At 43.2% G+C, this 17,695-nt stretch overlaps 1 protein-coding gene across 1 annotated transcript in view; it reads right to left on the bottom strand.

Annotated features, from left to right (window-relative positions):
* prox2 (prospero homeobox 2) overlaps positions 1–16,016 on the bottom strand; it is a 53,878-nt gene extending 37,862 nt beyond the window's left edge. The window contains exons 1-3 of the mRNA XM_063042967.1: positions 14,400–16,016; positions 2,397–2,405; positions 76–174 (exon numbers count right to left, since the gene is read on the bottom strand). Of these exons, the coding sequence (XP_062899037.1) occupies positions 76–174; positions 2,397–2,405; positions 14,400–16,016 (1,725 nt within the window). The remainder of the gene's footprint in view (positions 1–75; positions 175–2,396; positions 2,406–14,399) is intronic.
* Positions 16,017–17,695: the final 1,679 nt, after the last annotated feature.

Raw genomic sequence — 17,695 nt, 5'->3', positions numbered from 1 at the left:
ACAAGTCTCTTTCAAATGTGCTACATTCTTCTCAATTGTTCTTAACTGGATAGTGCCATGAAGATTTTTCCTTACCTTAACATCGGAGAAGTACGTTTTCAGTGTGGTAGAGTTGGGGTATCGAGTATAGAAGAACATCAGCTTGGCTTTTTTCAAGTGATTAGGTGTTAATCCCTCCTGAATCAGAAGACTGGTTAAGGTTATTCGATCATAATCAATTTGACAAGAGAGCATTAAATGACCCTTCTATCTACTGACAATGATTTATAATTTTTTTATACCTGTTTCAAAGATTTCATCCCACCCACATCCAAAAGTAAAAGAGTCCAGAACAGGGTTGCCAAACTTCTTTCTGTCGTGGACCCCTACCATTAACCAAGGAGTCTGTGGACCTCAAGTTGCAGCCCCGCCCCCCCAGTCTAGAAGGTATTATTTCAAAACTCGGGACACATATAACTCTGCTTCATGTTACTAGAATTCAAGAGTCAAACCAGAAGACAACATTTCAGGTAAATCAACATATCATGTTCTTGAGTGTCCTGTAATGCCCGAAGGGCGGAGGAAACGCAGGAGACCAAATACAACTTGGTGCCATACCATAGAGGCAGAAATGAGGACCTTGAACCACATGTGGGGCACAATGGAGAAGATGGCCAAGGACAGACAGAGATGGAGGACCCTCACTGCTGCCTAAATGCCAGCAGTGTAACAGGCAGCAATCAGAAAAGGATCTAGTGCTTTCCCAGCGTATATGGCAAATAAATTCTTCTCAGGCTTCCAGCCAGGTACAAGTATTGATTATAACCAAAGTTTTTATGACAAACTCTGCCATCTTCGTCAGGGATGATGCCTTGGCATGTCAAGCCCGACACGAACCCCAAGATCTCTCAGATCTTCCACACTGGAAAAGTCTTACCATTTATATTCTACCCCCGTAGTCTATCCCTCCTGATTTGTTAGTCCCCATCTAAGCAGGTTTCTGCTCTCCCACCTTGTGTAACATCAAATTCCAGTTCTTACAAAGAGCGAGACCTTCGTCTTTGTTAAAATTCTTTTCCTCTAGATTTATTTCAATGGCTTCCTTTACCAGGCAGTCCTAAAAGCCATTGGCACAGCACAGTAATCAACTCTTTATAATGCTTGGGCTTATTAAGGGTGTGGGCACATGGACAAGTGGTTAAGGCATTTGACTAGTGACCTGAAGGTCGTGAGTTCGAGCCCCAGCCAAAGTAACATGTTGTGTCCTTGAGCAAGGCACTTAACCACACATTGTTCTGCGACGACACTGGTGCCAAGCTGTATCGGCCCTTGCCCTTCCCTTGGACAACACCAGTGTCGTGGATAGGGGAGACTTGCAGCATGGGCAACTGCCGGTCTTCCATACAACCTTGCCCAGGCCCACGCCCTGAAGAGTGAAGACTTTCCAGCCGCAGATCCATGGTCTCGCAAGACTAACAGATGCCATTACTAAGGGTGTTAGAAGATTTTATGTAACACCCAATATCTCAATAATGCATCATTACTGGTTGTATGCATCTTTCTCACATTCAAATGCAATCCTGGAACTTTATTAGTCTAGCCCAAGAAACTTGGTTCTGTTGGAAATTATGTTTTTCATTTGTTTTGTCTCATTTGGGTGTGATCGCTGTGAAATGTTTGATGCGCTGTTCTTGCCATATTTGTTGTGGTTAGCACAAAGCTTTACAGTACAGGCGACCTTGGTTCAATTCCCACCACTCTCTGTAAGGAGTTTGTACGTTCTCCGCGTGACCATGTGTGTTTCCTTCGGGTGTTCCAGTTTCTTCCCGAAGTCCAAAGGCGTACCAGTTTGTAGGTTAATTAGTCATTGTAAACTGTCCCGTGATTAGGCTACGGTTAAATCGGGGGGTTGCTGGGTGGCGTGCCTCAAAGAGCTGGAAGGACCTGTTCTGCACCACATTTCAATAAATAAAAATAAATAAATAAATAAAGTATAAATAACTTGACATATGCATTTTGATTGAAACATCAACTTGAGTTTTTTATGTGCAGCTTTATAATGTGAATTTAAGTCTCTTACTAAGACTGACTAAAAACTAGAAGACGCATCTATATTTTTAAAAAAAAAACCTGAATTGCTTGCAATTCCCTCCTGTTGTCACCTGAATTTCCATCTATGCTCCCTTCTTGCCTGAAACGATTGATATCCTCAACACACTTGATAGGTGTAATTAAAAAAGGCCAGAATATTCCAGTTCTAATGCACCAGCAAAAGCCATCTTTTAGACTTACAGAATTGGAGTGTCCAGACTGAGAGTCTGCAGCAGAATCTTGCTGTGGTCTGGAGATACTATTCATTCAGAATCTTTATATAGAATATTCTAGAATATACACTCAGTAGCCACTTCATTAGATACCTCCTGTACCTAATAAAGTGGTCACTGAGTGTACTTTCATGGTTTTCTGCTGGTGTAGCCCATCCATTTCAAGGTTTGACGCATTGTGCATTCGGAGATGCTCTGCTACACACCACTGTTGTGGTTATTTGAGTTAATGTCACCCTCTTGTCAGTTTGAACCAGTCTGGCCATTCTCCTCTGACCTCTCTCATTAACAAGACATTTTCACCCCCAGAACTACTGCTAACTGGAATTTTTTCTTCATTTTTCACACCATTCTCTGTAATATCTGGAGATTGTTGTATGTGAAAATCCCAGGAGATCAGAAGTTTTTGAGATATTCAAAACACCCCATCTGGCACCAACAATCATTCCACAGTCAAAGTCACATTTCTTCCCCATTAAAAGGTTTCAAAGGCACATTTAATGTTAGGGAAATGTATACAATATACATGCTGAAATGCTTTTTCTTCACACGAAAACGGAGGAGTGCCCCCAAAGAATGAATGACAGTTAAATGTTAGAACCCCGAAGTCCCCCCCCCCAGCTCCCCTCCCTCCCACGCATAAGCGGCAGCAAGCAACAATCCTTCCTCCCCCCACCGGAAAAAATAAAAGCATCGGCACCCGCCACCGAGCACTCAAGCGTGAGCAAAGCAACAGCAAAGACACAGACTTGCAGTACTCCAAAGACTACTTGTTCACCCGGCATTCGACATACCACAAGCTCTCTCTCTCTCCCTAATAAGGGAGAAAAGGGTGTCTCTGTTTTACAGCAAGAGGGGAGACATAACAAACTTTTCTCTGGTTTACAATGTTAAAAGTCCGTTGCGTCGCTTTTTCCGAGCTCTGTGCCCAAAGATCTCAGGTCTCCGGGCATGCAGCCTTAGATCTTCCATCTCCCACAACACACCAATCTCCTGCCGTGACACCAACCTTTGATTCCCACCGCACCACCCCCCCCCCGTCTCCAGAGCCACGAAATCTCAGCCCTCCGAAGACGAGCTGAGCACTTGGCGTGCTGAATAACGGCCAGGCGTGAAACCCCGAGAGCGGGTCTCATTCCCGCAAAGAACCGTAATCAGTGTGTAACTCCAGGTCAGGATCTTCAAAAGAACCGTGAAAGGGAAAAATAGAGATATTAAAGATGGAAGTAGAGCTGTTTCCAAAGACACAAGCAAAGGAGTTGCCATTAGGAGCCATTAATCCTCCTAAGCTCCTCCTCTTTTTCTGATGTTTGCTCTGAAGAACAACTGAATCTCTTGACCATGTCTGCATGCTTTCATGTATCGAGTTGCCACCATATGATTGGCTGATTAGATATTTGCATTAACAAGCAGGTATACCTAATAAAGTAGCTACTGAGTGTATGTATGGATGGAGATGGGTTTTATGAATGTGGACTTAAAGCACGAGACTTAATCTCCTCTGAAAGTGAGTCGAGTATATTTCAGGCACACTCTCAAGTGTACTTTATAATGACAGGTTAGAAAATAACAGACCCTGTCATTTTCTGTGAGATGATTCTGTTGAGAAGAGCTTAGAACTAATGTAAGGGTAGATTTTAGTTCACGATGGGAACCTTTGTTGTAATTATCTTGTTATCGTTACCCTCCAGAAGATGGGAGGCACGCCAACTAAAAATAGCCTCTTACTTAGTCTAATTACTAAATTATTAGTGTTCTTTTTATTTGGAGCGGTACAGTAGTGTACCAGAGACCAAGGTTCAATTCCCACCACTGCCTGTGTTGAGTTTGTATGTTCTCCCCGTTACCACATGGGTCTCCTCCTGGTGCTCTGGTTTCCTCCCACATTCCAAAGATGTACCCGTTCGTAGGTTAATTGGTCATTGTATATTGTCCCATGATTAGGCTAGGGTTAAATTGTGGATTGCTGGGCGGCGTGGCTCGAAAGGCCGGGAGGGCCTATTCCACGCGGAATCTCAATAAATAAATAAATATAAAGATGTTATTACACTGAACTTAGCCATTGTGGCAAACATAAAAAAAGTAGAGATGATTGAGTAGTTCCCCTGTCAGACCAGCTCGGTGACCAGGCTGCCATTACTGACAGAGATTAATTTTGAGCACATAACTTGAATGCAGTCACCGTCTACCCACTGTGGTTTTTGTCAAAAGTTACTCTGCTTTTGTTGACAGAATTACTGTAAATTTCTACTCATACTGTACTTCAAAGTTTGCTCTTTGAGTAAGTTTTATTTCCTGTAGTTCTTTGTACTGTTTCCAGTGAGTCACTCATCCCACCCCTCCTCCAACCTGTTGGCTAATGCATTGTTGTCAATGAATGATCTGTGAAGTACATTACACAGTTGGACCATATTTACTGCAAGGACAGCACAAGTGGAATGGGTCATCTCACCAGAAGAGGCTACATTGGGGTTTACTGCACCTGACTTGATAATCCATTGGGAATGATGAAACAGTTCAAACAGAACTCTAGGAAAGGAATTTAATCACTAGTTTTAGAATATTCCTGCATTACAGAATACAGACACACAGAAAGTGAAATTGCTCTCAGCTCAGTTTGTGTAGTTTCACACACACACACCTGGTGCATTCATTTTTTTCTGTCGAGTTAAACCTCAGCTGCTGCTCATAAGCTTTGTGCATTCTTACCACAAGTCATCACTGAAGAAATGCTGCACTGTCTTTCAAATGAAATATTCAACCCAAAATCCATCTTCCCCCTCTGGTGACCTGGTGAACAGAACAGGTTTCATGGCCTTATGCTGAAGGAGGCTGGAGAAGTTTATCTCCAGGGTCCTGCTGATAATTATCCTTCAACTGACTGCGCAATACAGTACATTTTTAGTAATTGTCACAATGTTGTTTATCACAGCTTTTGTGTACAAATTGACAGTGTTACCAACATTACAACACTTAAAGCTATTTAATTGACCTTAAAGCATTTTGAAATATCTTGAAGGGGGTGTTGCCTCCATTTATAAATGGAATCCTCCATTCCTCTTTCAGAGTCTTTTTTAATGTAAATGCCGCCCAACTCTCTGTATCCGTTACTCAGCACCTCTCACACAATCCATCATCTTCACACTGGTGACCATTATCCTGGCTACACATTAAAATTTAATTAACTCATTAGAGATTTTTGAGGTAATCATTATAGGATCATGCGGGATCCAAAACACTTTTGAAGAATCCATATATGAACTCAGACTGTCACCCACTTAAAAACGAGAGTTTCTGCAGATGCTTTAAAACTTGAGCAACACACACAAAATGCTGGAGGAGCTCAACAGGTCTGACAGCACCCTGTGGCGGAGAAAAAGCAGCACATAAGTGCCATCACAAAGAAGACACAACGGCGCCTCTGGTTTCTTAGAAGTTTGCATAGGTTCGGTGTGTCATCTAAAACTTTAACAAACTTCTATAGATGCACAGTGGAGAGCATCTTGACTGGTTGGATCAAGGCTTGTAATGGAAACCCCAATGCCCAAGAATGGAAAAGGCTATAGGAAGTGATGGATACAACCCAGTTCATCCCAGGCAAAGCCCTCCGACCATTGAACGCATTTATAAGGAGCCCTGCCACAAGAAAGCACATCCATCATCGGGGGCCCTCATCATCCAGGCCATGCTCTCTTACCAGAGGGTAAGAGGAGCCTGAGGTCCCACACCACCAGTCTGAGGAACAGTTATTACCCTTCATTCATCAGGCTGCTGAACCAATGTGGACAACCTCACTCTCCTGAACTCTGAACTGACTCCACAACCTGTGGACTTCAAGGACTCTACAACTCAGGTTCTCAGTGTTACATGTTTACTATTTATGTTTTATAGTTGCACAATTTGTCTTCCTTTGCACATTGGATGTTTGTCAGTCTTCGTTTATGTATAACTTCTTATTGGTTCTATGAGGGGTGATTGATAAGTACGTGGCCTATGGTAGAAGGAGTCAATTTTAGAAAACCTAGCACATTTATTTTTCAACATAGTCCCCTCCTACATGTACACGCTTAGTCCAGTGGTTGTGAAGCATACAGATCCCTTCTTTGTAGAAGTGGTCCACAGCAAGGGTGATTGATAAGTTTGTGGCCTAAAGGAGAAGGAGACGAGTTATTAACTTCAAACCTTCTGCATTATCACTCAAAAAGTTGAACTGCACGTGCATGTAACGAGAGCACTTAGGACCTCCAGGTGGTCCACAGCAGGGGTGATTGATAAGTTTGTGGCCTAAGGTAGAAGGAGATGAGTTATACAGCTCTCATTATATGCACATGCAGTTCAACTCCTTGAGTGAAAATGCAGAAAGTTTGAGTTAGCAACTCATCTCCTACCTTAGGCCACGAACTTATTAATCACCCCTGCTGTGGACCATTTTCTGGAGGTCCAAGACGCCGACTTCTACAAAGAAGAGATACGTATGCTCCACGACCACTGGACTAAGTGTGTAAATGTAGGAAAAATAAACATTCCGCAGGGATCGCTCCCTATCACATCTTTCCCTCCCCCCCCCTCTCTGCATTCCACAGAGATCGCTCCCTACGCAACTCCCTTGTCCATTCGTCCCCCCCATCCCTCCCCACTGATCTCCCTCCTGGCACTTATCCGTGTAAGCGGAACAAGTGCTACACATGCCCTTACACTTCCTCCCTTACCACCATTCAGGGCCCCAAACAGTCCTTCCAGGTGAGGCAACACTTCACCTGTGAGTTGGCTGGGGTGATATACTGCGTCCGGTGCTCCCGATGTGGCCTTTTATATATTGGCGAGACCCGACGCAGACTGGGAGACCGCTTTGCTGAACATCTATGCTCTGTCCGCCAGAGAAAGCAGGATCTCCCAGTGGCCACACATTTTAATTCCGTGTCCCATTCCCATTCTGACATGTCTATCCACAGCCTCCTCTACTGTAAAGATGAAGCCACACTCAGGTTGGAGGAACAACACCTTATATTCCGTCTGGGTAGCCTCCAACCTGATGGCATGGACATCGACTTCTCCAGCTTCCGCTAATGCCCCACCTCCCCCTCGTACCCCATCTGTTACTTATTTTTATACACACATTCTTTCTCTCACTCTCCTTTTTCTCCCTCTGTCCCTCTGAATATACCCCATGCCCATCCTCTGGGTCCCCCCCCCCTTGTCTTTCTTCCCGGACCTCCTGTCCCATGATCCTTTCGTATCCCTTTTGCCTATCACCTGTCCAGCTCTTGGCTCCATCCCTCCCCCTCCTGTCTTCTCCTATCATTTTGGATCTCCCCCTCCCCCTCCAACTTTCGAATCCCTTACTCACTCTTCCTTCAGTTAGTCCTGACGAAGGGTCTCGGCCTGAAACGTCGACTGCACCTCTTCCTAGAGATGCTGCCTGGCCTGCTGCATTCACCAGCAACTTTTATGTGTGTTGCTTGAAAAATAAATGTGCTAGGTTTTCTAAAATTGACTCCTTCTACCTTAGGCCACAAACTTATCAATCACCCCTGGTATTGTGTTTCTTAGTTTTCCTATAAATGGCTGCAAGAAAACGAATCTCAGGGGAGTACATGGTGACATATACATACTTCGCTAATAAATTTGCTTTGAACTTCGACGTTTTGGGCCAAGGCCCTTCTACAGGACTGGACCCTCTGCAGATGCAGCCTGACTTGCTGAGTTCCTCCAGCATTTTGTTTGTGTAACCCACTTAAGATTTTTGACCCTTTCTGTGATGCTGTAAACCTTGATTGAAATTATAATTTGAGAGGTGTGTTTGCCTGTTAAATGAAGAAAAATATAACCTTGTATATTTTTCATTGCTCCTCTGTGATTGAGCATGTAAGGGGATATTGGCAGCTGGGAAGGAGCGGATGTTGCCTGCATTAGCATCAGAAACTGGCTGGAACAATAGTGGGCCTGGAGTACCAAGTAGCAATGAAAGGCTCACAGCCACTCACATCTCCTTGTGAGTACCAGAGAACCTTCTTTTATATAGCAATACACTCCATTCATTTACAGATGCCTAATCCACTTTAATGAAATGATGTCTATTTACATATTAAGCAAACAAGAAAACAAAAGACTTTGCAATTCAGTTTCAGAATACAATTCACTTAATGGATTTCTGTTTAAAGTTGCTGTTCTTTTCCTCTCAAATATATTATTGCTTTTGTTTTCTTCTCCAAGGACTTGGGATGGGTACATACCAGGGCGCAGGAGTATCAAGGTGGATGGAAAGTATATCCAAAGGGCATGTTTCTTGCATGCAGAACTGTTGTCCAGGCAGTAGAGGATGTCATTGAATTGGCTGAATCTGCTGTGATGTTTTCAATTAGCTGAGGTCTCCGGACAGGAAATTACTGACTATCTGAAAAGTCTGAACCTGTTCCCATAATCAGCAAGCTGCCTCTGAGGCGCTGGAGAAACTCTGAAGGTCGAGCAGCCTCTGTGGATGGAAATGAATTATCAATGTTTCCAGATGAAACCTTGTCTGGTCTGGACAACTGGACTGGTCAAAGAACACTGAGGCTGTCTACAAGAAGGGTCAGAGCCGTCTCTATTTCCTGAGGAGACTGAGGTCCTTCAAGATTATTAAGGGATTGGACAAGATAGAGGCAGGAAATATGTTCCAGATGCTGAGAGAGTCCAGTACCAGAGGGCATGGTTTAAGAATAAGGGGTAGGTCATTTAGGACAGAGTTGAGGAGGAACTTCTTCTCCCAGAGAGTTGTGGAGGTGTGAAACGCGCTGCCTCAGAAGGCAGTGGAGGCCAATTCTCTGGATACTTTCAAGAAGGAGCTAGATAGGTATCTTATGGATAGGGGAATCCAGGGTCATGGGGACAAGGCAGGAACCAGGTATTGATAGTAGATGATCAGCCATGATCTCAGAATGGCGGTGCAGGCTCAAAGGGCCGAATGGTCTACTTCTGCACCTATTGTCTGTTGTATATTGTCTATTGTCTATCTGTCGGACAATGCTGAGGATGTTCTACGAGTCTGTGGTGGCCAGTGCTATCATGTTTGCTGTTGTGTGCTGGGGCAGCAGGCTGAGAGTAGCAGACACCAACAGGATCGACAATCTCATTCGTAAGGCCAGTGTTGTTGTGGGGATGGAACTGGACTCTCTGATGGTGGTGTCTGAAAAGAAGATGTTGTCCAAGTTGCATGCCATCTTGGACAATGTCTCCCATCCACTACATAATGTACTGGGTGGGCATAGGAGTACATTCAGCCAGAGACTCATTCCACCGAGATGCAACACAGAGCATCATAGGAAGTCATTCCTGCCTGTGGCCATCAAACTTTACAACTCCTCCCTTGGAGGGTCAGACACCCTGATCCAATAGGCTGGTCCTGGACTTATTTCCTGGCATAATCTACATATTACTATTTAACTATTTATGGTTTTATTACTATTTCATTATTTATGGTGCAACTGTAACGAAAACCAATTTCCCCCGGGATCAATAAAGTATGACTATGACTATGACTATGACTATTTCCCAGTGGAATAAGCTTGTGGAATATCCAGACCTGCATCTCGGGTTTTTTTTTGCACTACCTTACTTTCCATTTTGCTATTTTCTATTTATGATTTATAATTTAAATTTTTAATATTTTCTATCAATTTGTAATCCAGGGAGCAGGAAGAATCAAATATCGCTATGATGATTGTACGTTCTAGTATCAATTGTTTGGCAACAATAAAGTATAAAGTACTAAATTTCACCTAAGCACTAGACTAAAATGTAACTGCCCGCTGTGCTCCACCCATCCCTGCAGGGGGTTTCTTCATTTCCGCCTCTCCTGCCCCTTTTCACCTGATGTACCTGTGACACCAAATAAATAGTGCCTCGTATTTTTTGACATGAACACTGGATCCAGAAATGTGGCCAGGCATCTGCAATGGAATTTGCCTCATTAAATTGGCATTTGTAAACAAGTAACTGAAAGATTTACCCTCCAAAGCATTCTTAAAGGATGCCAATTTAGGAAAAATGCCTCTTTTGTCGATACAAAAGGCAAGGAAAAGAGTTAGAGATCAGACAGCACTAACTTTCACATAGTAGCCATGTTCCATACCTCCTCCCATTTATGATCATTTTAATAATAGAAGCACAAGTCACTGTGAAAGCCAAGTCATTGGGTATATTTAAGGCAGAGTTTGATAGATTCTTGGTTGGTTGAGGCATGAAAGGATACGGGGAGAAGACAGGAGATTGAAACTGAGAGGGAAAATGGATCGGCCATAATGAAATAGCAGAGCAGACTCGATGGGCCAAATGGCCTAATTCTGCTCCTATACCTTATGGCTTTATGGACTGAAATAAACAGCTTCCTATTTTCCAGGAATGCTGAAAAGGGTAAGTCTTCATACACGCCACTCCCCCAGGGAGAATGCAAGAAACATAAGCAGAATTAGACCAGTTAGTCCTCAATGCCAGCTCATCGTTCCATCAGATTGCCATTGAAGCTATACCTCAATGACACTCTCCTGCACTACCCTTGAATCCCTTAATATCCTAAAGTGTATAAATCTCTACCTCGAGGGAGGTGAGAGGCAGGAGAGGAGAAGAGAAAGGTAAGAAGGGAGCTAGAATGGGAAATGGGAAAAGAGAGAAGTAGAGGAGAGAAATTACCAGAAGATAGAGAAATCTATGTTCATGCCATTAGGTTGGAGTCGAGCCAGACGGAATATGAGGTGTTGCTCATTGGGGCGAAATGGTCTAACTTAATGTCTGTTTCTTGTGTTCTCACTTGGTGCACATCAACCACCTTCTTACACTAGGTTGCTGATTGTAGCAACATAATGCAGAGGGTAGTCCCAGGAATATTCCAGCACCCCCCCCCACCCCGCCGTGCAAAGGGATAGATGGACAGTTATCATTGAATATTCAAGAGTCATTTCAGTGGTGGCTACTGAGACCCTTCACATCTCCATTTCTTTAGAGGTGAGCTCCTTCTCAAACTGGAAAATGTCAGTCATGTACCATATAAAATAACTGAGGAGTATGGCATAACTCTCCGGTGTGTGTGGAACGTGTTCTGGTCCAACCCAAATGATGATTTCACTATAGACAAGCCCTCAGCACTGAGAGTATTGCGGGCTGGGACTGAATCAGTTCCAGATTGTTAGCTGTCGTAAGTACCACCTTATTTTAGGGAAATTTTATTTTTAAGTTCCTTGAGCTCTACTGGCAATAATGCCAAGCAGTGACAAGTAGGAGCAAGTCCACGCAGTGCATCCTGGCTACATTCCTGAGGTAGATGACGGCTACCAGCACTGGTTCTGCCAAGTAATCGAACTCACACTGGAACAGACGTAGCACTCACTCAAAGATAAGCGACCTTGGACTGAGGCAAGGTGGGTAGCAAGTCCCATCCACTCCTGTTGCCGCTGCTTTTGTCCTTTCTGACTGTGCCTCTATTCCACCCATCTTCTTGTGCTGCCTTTTTTCAATATTCTCACCACTGACTGACCAAGCAACCACCATCTTATTTCAGATCAGAATTAGCCTGAACCAGTGTGGACAACTTCATTCACCTCAACTCTGACATCATGTACAAACTATGGACTCACTTTCATGGACCATGTAACTCATGTTCCTAGCATTATTTATTTATTACTATTTGTTCCTTTTCATAATTTCATAACTTGTCTTCTTTTGTTTGTCAGTCTTTACCTCTGTGTAGTTTTTCATTGATTCTGTTGTATTTCTTGGTTCTACTGCGAATGACTGCAAGAAAGTGAATCTTGTATATGGTAAGATATAGATACTTTGAAGTTTGACCATCGCTAGTTAAGTGTGGCTGATTGATTCTGCAAAAGCGGTTGGGAGAAGGGGGTCAGACATGTAAGATGGAGATATCAACTTCGAAGCTTGTTAAGAGCTCAAGTTCAGAAGGAGCCACGGTTAGGAGGCAGGACAGGCAAGGGAGGGCTAGCGGAAAGTTTCTGATGAGGTTTAAGGTCACTGGGACAATTGCTACCTGTGGTCATTCAAATTGAAGCTGGGACAGCATTTTGCTCGAGTAGTACTGTCTTAATCAAATAGTCATTTTGTGTCAGGCCTATCCCAATCTATAAAAGGCCGTGGCTTCTTTCCTATATAAAATATTCAGTTGTAACATTTATCAAAATATTCTTTTTAAACTCAGTCATTAGAAGCAAGTGTCTAGCCATCTGGCTTATTCACAAGGTAAGATGGTATGCTGACCTTTATAAATCAGAGCATTGAGTATAGGATTTGGGATGTAATGTTGAAATTGTATAAGGTATTGGTAAGGCCAAATTTGGAGTATTGTGTACAGTTCTGGTCACCGAATTATAGGAAGGATGTCAATAAAATTGAGAGAGTACAGAGGAGGTTTACTAAAATGTTGCCTGGGTTTCATCTCCTAAGTTACAGAGAAAGGTTGAACAAGTTAGGTCTTTATTCTTTGGAGCGTAGAAGGTTGAGGGGGGACTTAATAGAGATATTTAAAATTATGAGGGGGATAGATAGAGTTGATGTGGATAGGCTTTTTCCATTGAGAATGGGGGAGATTCAAACAAGAGGACATGAGTTGAGAGTTAAAGGGCAAAAGTTTACGGGTAACATGAGGGGGAACTTCTTTACTCAGACAGTAGTAGCTGTGTGGAACAAGCTTCCAGCAGAAGTGGTTGAGACAGGTTCGATGTTGTCATTTAAAGCTAAATTGGATAGATATATGGACAGGAAAGGAATGGAGGGTTATGGGCTGAGTGCAGGTCGGTGGGACTAGGTGAGAGTAAGAGTTCAGCATGAACTAGAAGGGCCGAGATGGCCTGTTTCCGTGCTGTAATTGCTATATGGTTATAAGATAACCACAGTGCCTCAGTCCCTTTACCCCAATATCTGCTTATCTGACATCATATAAGTGTTATCGGTTAGAGCTCCTCAGAATTTATAAATGCTTGCAGTGGTATGATTCATTTTGTGGCCAAAGCATTATCTGAAGCTTCAGTGCAAGATGCTGCGTAAAAATAGCTGCTCTTATTTTTATTTTATTAGTCGTGTAGTTTGACCTGGGTTCTGCACCATTGGCCCAGTCACGTCATCTAGGTCTAATACCCAAGAATGAATTTATTAGGTTGGTGTACTGATTACCACAGTTATAAATAATGTAATTGAAATTAATTTCAGCAAAACTAATGCACTTGGTTGGAGTTTGTGAGGCAACAGTATTGCTTCAGTATTGCTGAAGTATCAAAATCATTCTGAGAAGATGGGAAGCCAGAGGAAAAGGAAATGGGATTCCTTGACACCGTAAGAAGTAATCACGAGGGAGTCATAGAGTACTACAGCACTTCAGCCCATCTACTCCATGCTGACCCATATTTATGCCTAGTCTCATTTTACTGCACCTGGACCATATCTCCATATCGCTCCAAACCCCACCCATCCTCGTACCTGTCCAAACCCCTCTTAAGTGTTACAACTGAACACATTTCTACCACATCTGCTGGAGGCTTGTTTCACACTTGCACAATTCTCTGAGTGAAGATTTCCCCTCAGATTCCCCTCAAATATTTCATCTCTCACCGTAAACCTCTGACCTCTAGTTCTAGTCTCACCCAGCTTGAGAGGAAAAATGCTTGCTTATATTTACCCTATTTGTACCCCACATCATTTTGTATATTTCTATAAGATCTCCCTGTGTCCTCCTGCATTCCAGGGATTAAAATGCAAATTTATTCAACCTTTCCCTGTAACTCAAGTCCTCAAGTTCTGAAAACATCCCTGTGTATGTTCTCTGCACCCTTTCAAGCTTACTGATAACTTTGCTGTGAGTAAGTGACTGAATAGCACACAATAATCTAAATTCAGCCTCACTAATGTCTTGTACAACATAAGCATAACATCCTAACTCCTGTACTCAGCGCCCTGATTCATGCAGGCTAATGTATCAAACTCTCTTTACGTCCCTATCTACCTGTGATGGTGGTGAAGTTTGCATGCATGGAGTGAAATTCCAACCATGTTCTAACACATGCAAGATTTTTCTAACGTTCTGTAACTTCACAAGACGACATTTGGAAAGGATACGTTTGCCGATGAGTATGGAGTGATGTCCACCATGGATCGCGGCTCCCCACATTCGGACTTGATGTGAGAAAGATTGAGATTCTGTGGTGGTTTTTGCCGGAAACCTGGATACAACTGGTGGGCTGTGTGGTGCGAGGTAACCTTTGACCTCAGTTTGACAGTGTCCCATGAAAGGCACGTTGGCTTAGAAGCAACATTGTCTTTTGTAGTTACAGCGAAGGTATGTCCTATGTAATTCTGCATGTTGTATCTCAAAATGGGGTCAGGCAATTCAGTCAGAGACATCTGGGAGTCCAGAACCAATGTTAATGGTGGTTTGTTATGCGGCATTTGACAGCCCTGTTTAATAATTGGACCAACAAGATTAGACTGGTTTTGGGGTGACTTTCTCACCACCAGTGGTATTGCTTCCGTCTGATCATGAGCTTGGATTGTACAAGGGTTTTGACAGTTGTCAAAGTACTGATGCATCGTCACTGGGTCTGAGGAACACTGGAAGTCATGACTCGGCATCCTCAGGGTTGTATTACCATTTTGTGGGGTGCTCTTGGACCTGGAGGCCGGCAAACTTTGAAATGACTGAGAAGAAGTGGGGGAAGGTGTTACAGAGAACAACTGTACGGCCGAGTCTACGATGTGAGCCACTGCATTGGTCAGCTCATATTTCAGAGATTCTGCGAGATATCCACTCTCCACTGAAGAGAAACCATAACTATTACAACGGTTGAATTTTTTGCCCGCATCATGATGCTTACTTGCTTCCTTTCCGGGTGTCATTTCTTTCTCATGGCCAATTGTCTGAATGTGGTCAATACAGGGACTCTGGTCCATGTCTGGAAGGTCACTGTGATACTTTTCCATGGTATTTTCTCCGTACTCAGTACTAGCCAAATGGAAACAGGAGTCAGATGCGTCCTCTTGGTCCTCGTGCTCGGATTCACTTGTATCGTATACCTGGAAAAACTTTTCCTGAAGTTCATGAAGCCTGCCCTGCATTTCCTGAAGCTGCTGCTTCAGCCTATGGCACTCCTCTCTCCTAAGCTGCTTGAGGGACGAAACTAGACCAGGGCTCTTCCCGGGATTCTGCTCCTGCTGTTGCTGCTGTGGGAGCCTCTGCTTCCGCTTGTTCTCCTTGCACAGGTTCAGGCTTCCTCGCCTTTGACCCCCCTCCCTCTCGAGCTCACTGTGGTGAAGGCTGTCAGTCGGAGAACTGTTCATTCCGCGGATGATGTTCTCCACTCTCGCCCTCTTTGCTTGCAAATGTTCGTTAAACAATCGATCCCCTTCACCTGGGTTTGTTGAGGGATGCTGAGCGAAAGACAAGCCAGGGTCCTGCCCGCCGTCTTTGGAGAAGTTACTGTTGCTCTCCTCTTGGAATGAGTCAGCAGTGGAGCGGGACAGGTTCTTTGCGGAGAAGATTAGCTCATGATCGGCTGAGTTCTTCTTCTTGGAGGATTTCTCCAGAAACTGCGAAATAATATCCCTGCTGGAGTAGGATGACACTGGATCTTCAAAGGTGTTCCTTTTCAGGTGCGCATGAAGCAGATTTGTCTGACTTCCCTCCACGTAGCCGTTGTTGGAATTGCTTGCATTCTGTTCAGGTACGTTGAGGTTCATTGCATAAGCTGAGGGTTCTCCACCTTGCCTAGGGACACAATGATTAAAGGGAGTTCTGACTTGCAAGTTGAAGCTTCTTTGTACAGGCTTCAAGGACAGGAGAGATGAACTGAGGTATTCCTGCATTGCCACAGATTCAAGCACTACGGATACATCCTTTCAAAGTCAGGAAGAGGAAGACCAGGAGACCTGAATAGTTTGAAAAGAAAGTTATTTTCTTAGAGAATGTATTTTGCATTTACAGCAACTACAAATATCAAGACCATTCAAGCTAACAAGTCTGTACTGAGGTCATACCCATTCTTCTTCCTGGATTTCTTACTGGAATGTTGGTGGTCATTGCCAACATGAAGATTTTGAACACTCTTGCAATGGAAACATGCCTATATCCAATCTTAAAGAATTCTACCAGGTCATCACTTCAGTCCTCACTTTTCTTAAGAGTCAGAGGCATGGAGAGATACAGCACAGAAACTGGCCCTACAAGTCACAGGGTCCATGGACACCTTCAAGGACCTGTTTTCACTAATACAGGCAGGGTGTACAGGAGCCTTAGGTCCCACATCACCAGGGTCAGGAACAGTTATTACCCTTCAACCATCAGGCTCCTGAACCAGCGTAGATAACTTCACTCACCTCGACACTGAATTGATTCCACAACTTATGGACTCACTTTCAAGGATTCTACAACTCAGTATTTAATATTTATTCGTTTACTTATTTATCTATCATTTATTTATTATTATTTGTTTCTCATTACATTTCTTCATTCTACTGTGAATGCCTGCAAGAAAATGAGTCTCAGGGTAGTTTCTGGTGACACACACATACTTTAATAATAAAATTCCTTCGAATTTTATACACTAATCCTACATCAATCTGCAACCTTTCTTCCTGTTGTGGCTTTCCCGTTCCGTGTGCTCCTTGTGAATTATTCTGTACCTGTACAGACAGCATTATATTCATTACACAAGATGAAAATCAGCTGATAGAAATTGTCATCTCAGTTGTTTACAATGAACAACTGTATAATAATTCTGCTGGTGAAATTCAATTTCTCTGACTTCTAGCTCTAGAACTTGGTGGTAAATTTTGCAAAAGAGGTCTTGTGTTTACACAGGCGAAGCCAATTATAAATACACAGGCCAAGTCAGAATCAGGTTTAATGTCACCAGCATACGTTGTGAAATTTGTTAACTTTGCAGCAGCAGTAAATAATAATATAGAAAAAAATACAGTGTGTATACTGTATATACTTTTATATGTATGTAAGTGTTAAATTAAGTAAGTAGTGCAAAAAAAAAGGAAATAAAAAAGTAGTGAGGTAGTGTTACACACAAAATGCTGGAGGAACTCAGCAGGCCAGGCAGCATCTAGGAAAAGAGTACAGTTGACTTTTGTACTCTTTTCCATAGATGCTGCCTGGCCTGCTGAGTTCCTCCAGCATTTTGTGTGTGTTGCTTTGGATTTCCAGCAACTGCAGATTTTCTCTTGTTTGTGAGGTAAAGTTCATGGGTTCAATGTCTATTCAGAAATCTGATGGCAGAGGGATAGAAGATGTTCCTGAATCGTTGAGTGTGTGCCTTCAGGCTTCTGTATCTCCTTCCTGACGGCAGCAATGAGAAGAGGGCATGTTCTGGGTGGTGGGGGTCCTTAAAGGTGGACACCACTTTTCTGAG

Source organism: Mobula hypostoma, chromosome 1 (assembly GCF_963921235.1).
Source record: "Mobula hypostoma chromosome 1, sMobHyp1.1, whole genome shotgun sequence".
NCBI classification, from domain to species: domain Eukaryota; kingdom Metazoa; phylum Chordata; class Chondrichthyes; order Myliobatiformes; family Myliobatidae; genus Mobula; species Mobula hypostoma.
Note: the sequence above shows the minus strand (reverse complement) of the source record. Positions and strands in the feature narration are given on the sequence as shown.